General features: G+C 47.8%; 2 protein-coding genes across 2 annotated transcripts; one reads left to right on the forward strand and one right to left on the reverse strand.

The window, feature by feature from the left end:
• Positions 1-427: 427 nt before the first annotated feature.
• capn5b (calpain 5b) lies at positions 428-14,672 on the reverse strand. The gene is made up of 15 exons (XM_057054838.1): positions 13,827-14,672; positions 13,310-13,342; positions 12,773-12,935; positions 10,847-11,012; positions 10,616-10,747; positions 8,328-8,536; positions 8,063-8,255; positions 7,513-7,706; positions 6,686-6,763; positions 6,248-6,443; positions 5,498-5,620; positions 5,235-5,431; positions 5,003-5,124; positions 4,777-4,913; positions 428-4,599 (listed from the first exon to the last, which is right to left on the reverse strand). Exons 4-15 carry the CDS (start codon positions 11,009-11,011, stop codon positions 4,417-4,419), a joined length of 1,929 nt encoding a protein of 642 aa, XP_056910818.1. The 5' UTR covers position 11,012; positions 12,773-12,935; positions 13,310-13,342; positions 13,827-14,672; the 3' UTR covers positions 428-4,416.
• On the forward strand, positions 9,265-9,850 carry ompb (olfactory marker protein b). The gene has a single exon (XM_057054846.1). The coding sequence runs from the start codon at positions 9,265-9,267 to the stop codon at positions 9,745-9,747; it is 483 nt and encodes a 160-aa protein (XP_056910826.1). The 3' UTR covers positions 9,748-9,850.
• Positions 14,673-14,684: the final 12 nt, after the last annotated feature.

Here is a 14,684-nt window from a genome sequence, read left to right on the forward strand (position 1 = left end):
GGTCCACATGTGTTTTGTAGATCTGGAAAAGAATTATGACCACGTACCCAAAGGCACCCCGTGTAGGGTAGTCCAGGAACATGGGGTGGATGGACCCTCGCGAAAGGGGGTTGGACTCTGAGAGAACTGCCCTTTATCACTGTTGACAATCTTTTTGGACAGAACTCCCAGCAGTAGCCGGGTGAGGGGGAGGGTCAGGTTCAGGGGCCTGAGGATTTCATCTCTGCTTTTTGCAGATGATACTGTCCTGTTGGCCTTATCGATCGCTGACCCTCCAGCTCTCGCTGGGGCAGTTCGAACCTGACAGTGGAGTAGCTGAGATGAAGGTCCGACAAACTGACCTCGACTGTACAGTTTGTGTATAAAACTGTCAGCTCTCAATGGTTCAGAATAAAAATTACAATCTTGACAAACCAACGCCAAAAACTGGATTTCCTCTTTTATTTGAAATTCATGCCACAAGTTGACATTAAATAGAATAGAAAAAAAGTTTGTAGCTATAAAATAACCACAGTGAAACAGGAGCTAATTGAACGAGCACGCGTCGAAAGCGGATAAAAAGCTTGCGTCAAATAAACGACCACAGACACGAGTAAATGTTGAGCAGATACGGCACAGCTCTACAAACATCCCCGAATACATAGCAGATGAACAAATACAAAATGCTCAAGCTTATAAAATACTGACAAAAGTTCCTCCTTAGAAAGTTTGTTCAATCGTCCACATGCAGAAAAATTTTACGTCTTATTTTGTTTTTTAATTGACATCTGCAAAAAAGATCCTTCCAGAAAGTGAGATCGGATAAAAACATCGTGGGACGTTCAGCAACGTGTCCATCGGGTAAAACCAGTGGACGACCTTGGTTTTTAGTGTCTCGCTGCATCAGGCAAAAGTAGCAGGAATGAGAAGCCCGTCGGAACATTTCAGAGCTCGGTGGGTTACTGATCGGTCTGGACGTGATTAACTGGGGAAGATTTCGTAATCACATGGAAAAAGTGTTAGTTTTGTGCATCTAACTTCCTACGGTGAGTGATATGTCGTTCAGTTCTTCGGAACAATAATAAGGCCCAAAGTCGACAATGAAACCAGAACGAAGGTATGTGAAGGTTGGTGCCGAGGCTTAAACAAGCTCTGTTAATCTAAACTTCCATTTTCAGGCATATTCTTAGCTTCTGTACGTGTGATACACGTGACGGACAGACACCAATTTATTTTTATACAAAAGACGTGTACAATTTAAGCACCACCAATAAGTCAAAGAATATCGAAGTAGAAAATAAAAGGCAAAAACTGAAAAATGACCTTTGAATAGGTGAGTCGTCCCGTGTTACGGACATGATTCGTGGTTACCTTAAAAATGTTTCTGCCACCCGTGGGTGCAGAAACTAAAGTTAAAGTCATGTTTTGCGGAGTTCAGGATATCGCAACACATTTCTGTGGTTCCTCAAAAAGATTCTGTGGGATTCTCGAGGTAGCTAACGCGGTCATGTTTCTCTTCAGCAGATGTGGAAAAATTGAACGGCCAAACCTGAACAGTCTGGCTACTGTACATAAATACTGTAAACATTCACAGTAAAAATGCTAAATCTGCTTCAAATCATGCACATTTGCAACACCGGCTTTGTTCCTCGCACCCAAATGTCTCCAAAGTACCAAAGGAGCATAAAGGTGAAAATAAAACCCTTTTTTTCATAGGATTTGTACAGATTTGAGCCATTTACCACCAGATTTGCTATTTTTACATGCTCAAGCATCATTGACATGTATCATGTTCATTTAACCTGCTTGAACGTGTATGTGCATGTGTGTGTGTGTGTGTGTTCTTGCACATGCTACATAGTGAGGACCAGAATAAGTGTTTCTCCAGCAAAAGCGAGAACATTTTGGTTGGTCCTAATAGTTCTGAAGTCTGTGTCGGGTTAGGCCTGGGTTTGTAGAGGAGAACTGGGTTTGGGTTAAGGTGAGTGGAAGGGGTCAATGACAGTCCTCACAAACATAGAAGTACAAATGTGTGTCAAAATAAAGCAACTGGACAACTGTACTATACTTGTCATGACAATGCTCAGCATGACTTGATTCCTCAGGAGTCGTTCACACACATATTTTTGGCACTTCACCCCAGCAGAAGGATAAAACCTCAACGTAAACGATACATCAAGCTTTTCTTGATGGCACGACACATTCTTTAACAAAAATTCACTCTCGTCAGCCTAAAATCCCCGTACCACAATCTAAAAAAGAAAAAATCCCTTTGACAAACTCCGCCTCCTCTGATCGCTCAAGAACCCGGACCTGAGGGTTCCGTTGGTGGATCCTCCGAACCGCCTGCACGCTGAGCTGCTACAGATATCCTCAGCACCTAGCCTGGAGCTCTTGTCTGCCCGCCCCAGACACCCATCCATCAAGCCGATTGTCCTGGGCCTCATCAGCGACGAGCTGGTCTACAGGAACAGCATCACAGCTCACAGGGTGGTGTGGACCCCCACCCTCATCACCAACACCCTGAAGTTGGAGACCCACTTATCGGGGGTCATCAAGGGGCACGTCAGAGGATGTTCTTTCTAATGCTGCTCCGCTACAAGAACATTCACCCAGTTCCACAGAGCCTCGTCATGAAGCTTTCCTCCCCACCAAGACCCTGCATCCTCCGCCCAGCACAGACTGGAACCCAGCCAGCCGTCACATGGGCCAACCCAGCTACCTGTGAAGGTTCTGAACGAGCACAGGGCAGCAGGACGCATCTGGCTAAACTGTTCAGTCTCAGATCCATCAGCACCAGAAACAGCACCTGTTTCTTTTTTCATTTTAAGTTATAATTCTATAAATATATATGTAATAATTAGATAGAATTATAATTAAAAAATAACCAGAGGTCAATATTAGCTGAGGAAAAGGCAGCTATTTAATACACTAATATTAGTACTGTTGGATCAGAAATGTTGAACATGTTGATGAGTGATTGGTGAGCTGTGTGGCTCAATTAAACTGTTTAGATTGGAAAATATTCAACATCGGGTTTGTTTCGATCCTTCAGCTATAGAAACTACGAGGTCAAATCAGAATCAGTCAATATAAACTGCTCTGATGACAGATTGATTTACATAATGAAATTACACAAATTACTCTGGAGGCAATATACGAAGGTTTTTTGTGTAGCTTTCACCTCCACTGGGAGGTTCCCGAACACAAGTCAAACCTGTGTAAAACCTTTCAGAGTCACATCAGGGAGTTGAGTGGGACTCGCAGCTAACGGAGGAAAACTCCACTCTCGATTTCTCCAACACTTCTGGCACAACCCGACTTTGGCACGAGGGATCTTTCACAGAAAAAAGACTTTTGACACCTTAGTGCCTTGCACGAGGACACGCCAGCGGTGCTCAGAGAGGAAGAGTGACATCCGCGTCGTCACTTCTCTGATGTTCCTCCGTCACAAATCCTACAGAGGAGAAATAGCACCAGGCCAGTGTCAGCGGCAGCTACAGGCCGGTCCGGTGGCGCATCGGTGGAGCTGAGCTGTGTTCTGTCCAAGAACAACAAGGCCTTCGACATAATGGGGGGGAAACCCAACACAAACTCAGGCAAGAAGAATTTTAAAGTTATTAAAAAAAAAAAAAACAGGAGCGGAAATGAACCGAAGGGATAAAGTTCAAACACCCACATTCAGGAACACTGCTCAGTCTCTCGGTCTCGTGGCGTTGGGCCGACAGTCTCGGGTCGGAGGAAACATCAGGCAGGCAGTGGTGACGATGTGGCACAGAGGGTGGCGGTCTGACCGGACCAGTCTGGTCCAGCGTGGAGCTTCTGAATGACCTTTGGCCCCATAAAGCACTTGATTATGTCAGGAATAACTGTTTTGGGGTTGTTTTTTCTTTTTTTGGAGGGGGGGGTGTCACCCACTGCTAATGCCCGAGTGCTGATGTGTCGCCCATAATGACCAGCGGAACTTGGACACGGGAGTCTGAGAATTCTGGAGCGCGTTCCAGGAACAACAGTGAAGCTGCCAGGAGCACCAGCGAAGCAGGGAGGCGTGAGGACGTCACACACACATGAAAGCTCAGCCGGTCGATCACACTCGTGGTCGTTACTGAGCAGAAGACACCAGAGCGGCACCGGCCTCTTAAACATTCCAGATTTTCCCCTTTGTGTTGGTGTGATTGACAGCATGAAGACCACAGCGAACTGCTGACCCCTCCCACTGTCGACTCCGCCTGAAGGCAGCGCGTAGCCCTTGGAAACGTTGGCACATGCATGGAGGGTGTATGAGCGCGTGCATCGCCATAACAACGCGCAGGAAGTAAAGGTTCGTATTTGAAAGTCGGAGCGATGAAACGTCAGCGTATTTCTAATGCGCCTCCAGAAGGTTCGTACCGAAGGCCACGGAGCCCGTCAGCGGCGGAACCACCGGCGCCTCCGGGGTCAGATGTTGGTGAGGGTGGTGGAGGTGATGAGGCTGACGGTGAGGGTGCCGGGAAGGTCGTTGTCCTGGCGACTGCCGCGGTCGCGGAGGTGGAGCGTGTGCTGCTCCTGGCGCTCGTTGGGGTCGCTGAAGAGGATCACCTGACCTAGGAAGGTGTCGACGATCATGTTCTTGTTGTAGATCTGTTTACCACTCACAGAGAGGAGGAGCATCAACAACAGGAATTAGGAAAAAGAGGAAGGAAAACTGGAAATCCTCATCAGTTTAGGTGCGGCTAAAGATGAGGGATTTTTCCTTCCTCCTTTGAGCAGGTTTCTTTGACAGTGAAGGTGCGACGGGTGCAGACTGCAGACGCTCACCTCCACGTGGATCCCCTCTTTGGGTTTTTTGCGATAAAACAGGCCTTTGATGTCAAAGTTGGGAGAGCGGGCGTCCTTCTGAACGGGAGATCGGACCCGTTCCCCCTCGCACGTGATGATGACGTAGGGATCAACAGCTGAAGGGTAGCGGTGAAAAACAGTCAGGTGAGACGGGGGGAGAGGACCCCGCAGGAATCAGGCGTCCGCCCTGCGTCCAGGAACTCACCTCCGTTAGAGTCTGGACCCTGCAGACCTTCAGCGTTCAGCACATGGACCTGAGTGACCAGCTGAGGGTAACCGCACATCCCTGTCCAACAGGTCTGAGGAGGCTCGTCCAGCATCAGCTCTCTGAGGAGACACAGCCGCCACGCAACAGTCGGCACAAGCACCCGAGAGCCGGACCGTCACACGGACCCATACGAATAATTGAAAATTTTTGAGTGAGAAACCATCTTTACTTGCAGTCTGAAGGCACATCAGTGAAGACTCGGAGCAGGAATTCGCCCTGCTGCCCGGGCTCGAATGTGGTGGGAATGATGACGTAACGGCCCTCCTTCAGCTCCTTCCTCAGGAAGACGCAGCGCGAGTTGATGTAAATGGAGCCCGCCACTTTCTGCTGCGGCGAGTGCACGCGGTACTTCCTGTTGAGCTCCACCTGCAGCAGAGACGAGTCCTTAATGGAACGTCAAGCACTCTGGTTCACCGTTTACTCTGATCGTACCCGGTGAATGTCGAAGCCGATGGCGAGATTTTCTCCTTTGCCCTCTTTAGGCGTGGCCCTTTTCTCTTTCTGCTGTAAACAGATCAGAACCTCATCCTCCGCCTTCTTCACATCAAACACGTACTGTGAACAGACAGGAAGAGAACGCCACGGCCACAGTTACATCAGAGAGGACTCCACCTGGGCACACAAACTCATTCTGGCTTTAAAGGATTAATGTGCATCAACGGCTGAGATGCCGCTGTAATAATGTATTCAACTGCACCTTCGTCCTTCACCTTTGACCTTCACCCGCCTGATGAGGTGACGCTCCTCTGATAGCTTTACAGATCAAACTAGCAAGAGATGAGGGGTCACAGAACACCCTGCTCTCCATCAGGGACCGTCCATCCCACCACCCCCATGAGACATTCCAGAGGAAGCAGAATTCAATCTCTAACAGACCGGCTGAGCTCCGCTGCCATGACGACCGCTACAGGAACGGGTACCTGCCTTTCTCTACACAGAAGACCCCTTCCCTACTGATTTAATACTTGCTTTATTTTTGCCTTTAATGTACATTTTGCTTTATTGTGTTTTAACTCTGCAATCCCTTGCGGGGTTAATAAATATCCAACTTGTCTCAGATTAGTGATCAAAAGGACCCTCCTTTGAAATCAAGGCCAAACTGCTCAGCTGCGGAGGTTCTGTTGGCAGAAAAAAAGCAACCACCTGACAGAAGATGAGGAGATACGGTGAGGAAAAACACACCTGAGGGTTCTGCAGGAAGGTGTTCTTATGGTTGATGCAGCCTCCGGAGCGGTTACGGAGCGGGTCCTGACGGAGCGTCCAGGAGCCCCTCATCACCTCCTCCTCCCAGGTCTTGTGGATGCTCAGGTAGGAGGTGTTGATGAGGCGACACAGGATCAAGTCAGTGAAGTACTGGCAGAAGTCATCAAACGTCATCCTTAGGGAACGACGGCAAAGACGCCATATAACCGACGGAGAACAGGAGGAAAAAGAAGATGGTGGTGAAGGTGATGATGAAGAAAACGGGCAGGAAAAATCAGAACGTGGCAGAAGAATTAAGGTGATGATGATCTGAAAGTCAGTGCTGCTGATATCAACTGTTCGGATAACTCAGCGATGTCGTCCTTCACACACACACACACCCACGTGACACGTGATACCACCTGAATGTGCTCTCACCAGAACTCGCCATCGTCCTGGACGGTGACGCCCAGCTTTTCTCTCTCACTTTTGCTCACTTTGTTCCACTCCTCTGAGCTGCAGCAGGCGAAGCGACGAGAGACACAACAAACACGCAACCCATTCAATTACACTTTAGGTTTATATATACATATATACGCATATATGGTGGATATACTTCATGTCTGTGCCTCACAGCGGCTCTTCCCACTCTGTCCCTTTAGGTTACAGTTCTAGCAGCCACAATCTTTTCAAAAAATGTTTATGCTGTTTATTGTACTGTTAATAAGACAACATTACTCCCTAACTCCATTAAATATTTAGATACAATTAAGAAAGCTTGACATTTGAAAGTAACGTTGTTTTTTATTCATCTTTTTTTCTGTCTCTCAGGAGCTGCTGTGTTTATGCTAGCATGAATCATGTCAGAACAGCCAGGTTCTGTCTCTACTGGGCACTCTGGGGAAATATTAGCCGTGAGATTGTGTTGCCATTTACCGTTCTTCATTCTGTCTGGCTGCATTTACAATCATAACAAAATAGATAAATTAATTATTCAGTCAGACACAGTCAGGAAAAACAGTCATCTCATTTATCAATAATTCAAACTCCATTATGATGCTGCAGCTCAGGGACATTGTGATGTCCAACCTGCCCCAAAGGAGGCGCCGTTTAGCACTAATTGAACATCCTAAACGAACAGTCATCTCGAGTCAGCTCATCTAAATCTTAGCCTGCTTCGCTGGGAAATCTTCTAGAACTGATAGAAACTATCTACGGGGATAGAACGTGCTAAAACTGCCTCACCAGAAGGAGGCGGCACTTGCCTGTCACTCCAGGGCCCGCTCCATTCCTTCTCTCCCCACGGGTTCCTCATGCGGATCATGTGCAGCTTCTCCGACTTGAAAAACGCCAGGAGGCCGTGACCGAGTCGAACTTTACGCACATCTGTAACGGCGTAGGCGTGGCCTTTGACTAAACCGCAGTCCAAACGTGCCTCCATGTCCTCCACTGTGGTTGCCTTCAGGTCCCAGACAGAGAGGACATTGATAAGCAGGCTGTTCCATAGATCACATGAATTGTTACCTGGCAACTGCAAGTATGGCTTGATAATGAACATTCTGGGGTGTATATTAGTATAAAAAAGATGAAGTATCATCCACCTTAAGTGTGTATACACTACTGTAACCCCGCCCACCACGTCAGAGCCCCACCCACCATCAAACAACCACCCCCACCATATCAATAAACACCTGCCATAACCCCACCCAGTCTGTCAGTGTCCTGACTACCCCTTTATAACCACACCCATTCCACCCTAACCTCACCTAACTTCCAGGATCAACCTCCGTTAGCATTAGCCTGCTCCTCCCTTACCCTGATGGAGCAGCTGATCAGACCATCTCTGTTGTGGACCTTCAGAACCCTCTCAAACAGCTGGTTCCTGGCCACCTCATCTGATGCCATCTGACCCTCCAGCAGGTCCACCGGCTCGGACACACCTCCTGTGAAGTCTACCAGCGCGTCAGCAGTGTTACCCCCATCCAGAGCCTCATAGCAGCCATAAACCCTGAAGGCCAAGAAACATTTACTGGAGCTACAGTATTGGTTCCAGGATTAGATCCTGTTGGGCGACCCATACTTGGCATAAGCCTTCTCCACCAGTGCGCTCCAGAACTCGTTGCTGTCGTCGGAGTGGCAGTAAACCAGCTGGTTGTCCACTGTCGGCAGGCGGTCATCAATCACAACGTCCACCCAGTCGCCAAAGCGCCAGAATCGAAAGTGGAAAATTCCAGCATACGAATCGGGTTTCTCCGTGTCCCATTCCTGCTCTTTCCAGTCGGGGATGACCTGGGGGAGGAGAAGTGGGGAGAAGAGGAGGAGGAGGAGGAGAGAAAGGGGAGAGATGAGGGTGAAGGTAAAGGGAACATGGGGGAATCGTGAATGTCCGAGTAGAGTGAGACTCACGTCTGCTGCTGCATTTATCTGAATTTATCAGCGAGGTTGTGAGATAAATCCAGGTGTGATGAGGGTCACAGGTAACAACTGTGTTACAGAAACAGTTCACGTTTTCAGCTTTAATCCCTGCTCCTTCATTCACACGATTCATTCAAAATTTCCAAGGAAACAACAGAACTCGTGGCGCCGACTTCACATGGTCATTTTTTTCACAAGCCCACCTCACATCAACACTCTCAGCCCGATTTTTGATGCATATTTGATTTATTTGTGTTTTTGTGACAGCTTAAAAAATGTAAACTCAAGTCTGTTTCCAGACATGAAGATGCTGAAGATGCTGGCGCTCAGCAGGGGTTTCCAGATTCTCCCACTGCAGCCTCCCCTGACGTGTCATGGTGTTCAGGACAGTCTGCACCAACCAGCTCTGTTCCCAGAGGATGCTCCCTGGCTGTGGTTGCCTAGCACCTTTTCCTCAGCGCCAGTGTGGGTTCCGCCCTCTCTCCCAGGCGACAGCACCTCCACGCAGAACAAACCAGCAGGCAAAACCGCGGGACATCTGACGGGAAGGAAGCCAAGAGTCCGGACGTCTCCCGTGATCCGATCCCACTCGTTCCACAAGCATGTCCGGAGAGCTGCAGCTGCCCTTCCGTCCAGACAACCAGCTGACGGAGGTGATGCGCCTGCGGGTCCAGTCCCTGCAGCAGCGAGGCCAAAAGAAGCAGGACGGCGAGCGCCTGCTGCGGCCCAACGAAGCGGTGTACCGGCTGGACTTTCCCACGCAGGTGCTGCGTTTCTCCCGCTGGATGGTGCGCCTGGCGAGGTCGGGACGCCTCACCATCACGGCCACCTCGCAGCTCTGGACTCCCGATCTCACTAACCTGATGACCCGCCAGCTGCTGGAGCCCGCTGGGTCTTTCTGGAGGGGGCAGGGCGAGGCGGGCGGCACGGTTGTCCAATGCTACGAGGCTGACGCGCAAGAGTTTGGCGAGAGGATCGCAGAGCTGGCTAAGGTAAGGAAGGTGATGTACTTCCTGTTTGCGTTCGAAGACGGCTGCAGCCCCGAGACGGTGGACAGCTGCATAACCTTCACATCGGAGAGCTGAGGGACCAACCAGAGACACTTTTCCTGCACTTGTTCGATGTCTAGGTGAAATTTTGTTCCGTGACAATGATGATGACATCATTTCTGGATTAGGATACTTTGATTTTTTTTGTCTTTTCCTTCTGAATCTTTGTGCTGTGATTTGGAAAAGAAACGAACAGCATAAAAATAAACCCGGTCGTTGAAACAGCTTCTCTGAAGTTGGAATTTTCTTTGCAAAGGACACTGGCAAAGATTCTTGGAGGACGAAAACGTGTCAGGGGTTCCTTCGGCGAAAATTATTTCATCAATGTCGCACCTATTATTCCCAAATCCCACAGCATCACACTTCATTGAGTTAAACCTGTCTCGCCCACAGGTTAAAGCTTAGAAAACCAATATTTCATTTATAATGATATAATAACAATATTCTAGCGTCCTTTAGCTCGCAGCACTCTGGGAAGGTCTAACAAAGTTTCAAACAATTAGCTGTGAATGCTAGACTCCAGCGTTCAAAGGAAGCTGATGAAAGTGTCTGGTCGTGATGTTTTGCTGCTAGCATCTCCGGGGAAATTTGAGCTCAGGGCTTAATTTGCCCCGACGAGAAGTTTTTCTTTTGTTCCATGTCACAAACAAAAGTTTGATGAGGTGGAAACCTGGTTAGCTTAGCACAATGAAACATCCAAACCTCTGTCCATTTAGAGAGCAGATCCCTCAGAGTCAGATTTGGAGCTGATCCTGCAGTGGATCAGCAGACTGTTGATATCTGCTGATAACCACGAGGAACCATCACACAATTTACCACCAAAACCAGCTTTGTCAAAATGCAAGTGATTTAAAAGTGTGAACAAACAAAAACATAAAGCAAGGGTAGAGGAAGCAACACTCACTTTTTGCCACAGAGACTCTCTGGAGGCCAAACTGGAGCAGGCGGCAACAAACCAGCAGTTGCCCAGCTGCCCCTGGTGTAAATCGTGAGCGCTGATGCCGTCAACAAACAGGTGAGGGTCCTCGCACACCTCCTAAACACAAACACACCAGGGGCACGAGGGCAATGGAAGATTATATTTAAATCTGGCAAAGCAGCATACTTGATGAAGCGGCTATTATCAGACATTTACCCGGGGCCTCTTCCAGACCACATGTCCGATCCTGTTGCCCTGGTAAAACAGCGAATCATCAGTAGCGGTGAAACAGGGGTCCTCGAAGAGGACGCCGCTCTGCAGACACTGTCTCTTCAGGGTGGAGTAGTGCTGCCCCTCAAAGGCCTTCGCAGAGGAGAACATGCTGCAGAACATACAGAAACACCGCAGAAACATCACTGAGCTGCAAACACGCGCACACGCGATCAATTATTGAAAGAGATCAATAGGTGATTAGTGAAACGGCTCGTTAGCTGTGGCGTTCCAATGATAAACTACACTGTTGATGCTTTAGGGTCGTTAATTTTCATCATGCTTTCATCTCCCAGTCAATACTTCTGCAAGTCCTGATTATTAGTTATGAATAATGGATGTTTACGGACCTTCACCGCCAAAGCCTTTTAGAACATTCAAACAGGACGTTTAAAACCAAACGTCCCATTATCAGATGAGTTGAATTATTGAGCACACACATTCCATTTATATTTATAACAGCTCTGATGAAGCTCATAGCATCGACTTTAGATGCATAACTGAGATCAAGGTTTCTTCTCCTTTTTTGACAAGTCGTTGGTTAAAGGATTTAATGAGGAAAAGCCACCACGTCTTTTTTTTTTTTTAGTCGGGGGGGACCCAGTTGGAGGCAGCAGGACCTGTCAGGATTGGTTCTGGCATGAAGCCTGACATATGAGGTGGTGCGTGAACATGAGGAAGAGCCACTTTTTCATCAGAGGGAGACGTTCAGATTAGACGACAGGAAGGAGTTTTCTTCAGAACGTGGCCACTACAAATCAAACATGGCCGGGATTTACGGTCCGCTCTGATTGGACTGGGAGCACTCAGCTGACTCTGGCGAGCAGGATGCAGCAGCAGATTTGGAGAACAATGAGGTGATGCAGCAGAGAAGGGAGGAGGTCAGAACGGGCCTCCTCCCCCCTCCTCCTCCGTCAGAGAGGTGGGTATCCCAGCATGGTGAGCTCCTCTCTGCAGCATCTTCTGCTGCAGCTGCTCTGTGTTTTCCCTCGGTCTTCCTCTCTGCCTTTGATGCTCAAAGTTGACTTTTGTACTACAGAAGTGTCCCAACTGCATTAAAATCACATGCTAACGTATGTGTCAAATATCCGTAGCTGTCCTATGAATGATTATTACGTTGGAGTAAAGTTTCCCCTCATTATCATCAGCATTTTCCAGCCGTTTCAATAAATTAAGGGCGACAGAAAAAACAGATTTGGAGCTCATTTTCATCAAGACGTGTCCAATAATTAAGACAAAAATAATCAGATTTCCACCAGTATAAATAATTCGGTTTCGGGCGTGAGAATCGATTACGTACATCTGAACAGCAGGGAATAGATTGACCTGTTGTTCCTCCAAACAGGATGTTTAATTAGTGTTTTCTGATTATTAATAATCACTTTTGTGTGAGATGTCTCTGCATCTGGAGCATCGAGCTGCTGCCACCTTCAGAAATGATTGCTGATTGATTAGTGCACTAAGATGAAACATTAGAAGATTTTGATGAAGTCATTATTGATTCCTAATATCCCCCGTCACGTGTCTCTGTAATCGGATCGCGGAGGTGCGTTTATTACGCTATTATTGTTATTTTAATCCAGCTCAGCAGCTCGGTTACATCAACTTTATCCTCCATAATTGGCGCTGTTTTGCGCATTAAAGGGTTTCAGTAATTCCGCGGTTGGCTGCCGTGGACGGGTGGGCGGGTTGGGGGGGGGATCCTAATCTCAGCGGCCCTAAAGCGCACGGAGCCCTCCGTCAGTGCGGCTCTCCTGAGATCAGAAGCGGCTCTACGCGACTCTCTGACGCCGGTTCTCCATCCCCCAGCATCCCCTTCTCAGCGTCTGCCCTCTGGGGAGGCAGTCTGAACCGGTTTCTTTGGAAGGTTACCTGGTCTGGGGCCTCTGCCGTACCAACGTACGGCTCTCTCAGGTCCTCCTCCGTGGAGTGAAGGCGGTCCAGCCGTCCGGTCTGGCTCTCCTGGGGCCGATACCTCACCACGGCGTCCCCGCTGGTCCGCTGACGATGCTCCGCTCTCCTCCGACCTGTCAAGCTGCCGTAGAGAAGACGACGGAAGCGAAAGTTCGTTAAACCTGCTTTCAAAGTAAAGGTGTTAAACGACAGCGTGACAGAATAGTATCGTCCCAATTACACCCAGGCACACACTCCAAGGCAAACATCCGTGACTAAATTATTGTAAATGTTTATTAATGAGTACAGGTTACATTGTTTTGTACGGGAATTTTTTAACGTTCGATGAAGTAAATAGAACGTTATTCTGTAGTTTTTTTTCCTGATGGAGATGATCCGTTGCATTATCTATTTTACAGTGCGAAGAACTAAACGACTGATTAATGATCAGATCGTTTGCGCGTCCCTGCATTTAAAAACTTTTATTTTGAAGGTAAGGAAATATTGTGAGATTACCTGAGTGGACCCGCGCTGAGGGAGGGATGCGGACTGAGCATGCGCAGAGCAGAAGGATGTAAATATGAAGCAATAAAGAAAAACAACAACCTCTGATTAGGCGTTTCCGGTTTCAGCGTGTGTTTGTGACTGATTTTTCGTTAGGGATTATTAATGAATTATTAGAAAATATTAACGAATCCCCAATTTTGATTCAGCAGTAAAACATTTAGTGACTCAGCTGAAAATTACATTCTTCTAGACAGTCTGGGTTTAAAGTTAATAAATTAATAGCACGGATTTATAGTTTCTACAATTCTGTGTTCGTAATGTACTGAAAACCAATCCATCATAAAAAAGCACGATTTAAAAAAATCCAAATCAGTGAGTGTGAGTAAAGATACTTCAGAAATGTGTGTGTGTGTGTGTGTATATATATAATCTTCATATTCAACAAAAACAAATTATCTGAAGCGCTCTCTAAAGTGTCATTAATGGACTCATTCTTTAACCCCATTGTGGTTTTTGCAACTTTCACCTTGCTTCTTTGGCCTCAAGTTGACTGATTCTTCTTCCAAGTGTTTTTGACTGAGTCAGATGATCCTCCACGATTTGGTGCATTTATGGTCCCTCTACTGTTCCAAGTGGACATGCTCCTGAGAAGCATCTCCAGATCGCGATACTGCCACCACCAGGCTTCCTCTGGAGAGGGTGTGTTTGCTGTTCTCCAGACACAAAGCTCCATTTCTCATCAAACCAAGGGACCTTCTTCCAGGTGAGATTTCACCTGAGCTTTTGTCAACAGTAGCTTCTTTTCTCCACTCTCCCAGACAGTTGCTGGTTTAGTAGGGACACCAATGAAACAGGGCCTGGAGCCGCAGACACAGGTGACCTTATATTAGGGTCACCTGACGCACATTAGCCACACTTGGGTGATCTCCATTTCACCATCTGTGACTCTGCTGCCATCGACTAGCTGGAGCTCTGTTGAGCTCGCTCAGTCACCGTCAACGAGAGAATCTTTATGCAAAAACGGAGGCTGTTCCCCTCCTACAGCTTCCTGCATCCTGAGCATCCTATACCGTCTCTCCTCTGGACATGTCTTATCAATTTCAACCTGTCCTCTCTGGCCTAACCTGCAAATATCCAACACGAGCTGTCCCTCTGATGTTCTCAGCTCCAACTTGGTTCCTCCCAAAGAGAACCTCAACATTCCCTCCAGTTTTAGTGTCTCATCCAGGCGCTGACAGCCTAAAGGGATGAAGAAATTGTTGCGATGTTATAGCAGCGGAACACTGTCGCGCTCCTCAGTTAGATCCTAATCAAAATTAAATTGGGCCCTTGGTTTTCATACCTGGAGGTGACACGACCAGCTACACGCCGATGCTTTCCTGAT

The sequence above is a fragment of the Takifugu flavidus genome, chromosome 14 (genome assembly GCF_003711565.1).
Source record: "Takifugu flavidus isolate HTHZ2018 chromosome 14, ASM371156v2, whole genome shotgun sequence".
NCBI lineage: Eukaryota > Metazoa > Chordata > Actinopteri > Tetraodontiformes > Tetraodontidae > Takifugu > Takifugu flavidus.

Excerpts from the sequence above, each read along its gene's own strand:
- ompb (XM_057054846.1), top strand. The coding sequence starts at position 9,265 with ATGTCCGGAGAGCTGCAGCTGCCCTTCCGTCCAGACAACCAGCTGACG.
- capn5b (XM_057054838.1), bottom strand. The coding sequence starts at position 11,011 with ATGTTCTCCTCTGCGAAGGCCTTTGAGGGGCAGCACTACTCCACCCTG. Across the intron at positions 6,764-7,512 it reads AGCGGGCCCTGGAGTGACAG|CTCAGAGGAGTGGAACAAAG; the intron begins GCAAGTGCCGCC and ends CGCCTGCTGCAG. Across the intron at positions 5,125-5,234 it reads GATGTGCCTTCAGACTGCAA|AGAGCTGATGCTGGACGAGC; the intron begins GTAAAGATGGTT and ends GTGTCTCCTCAG.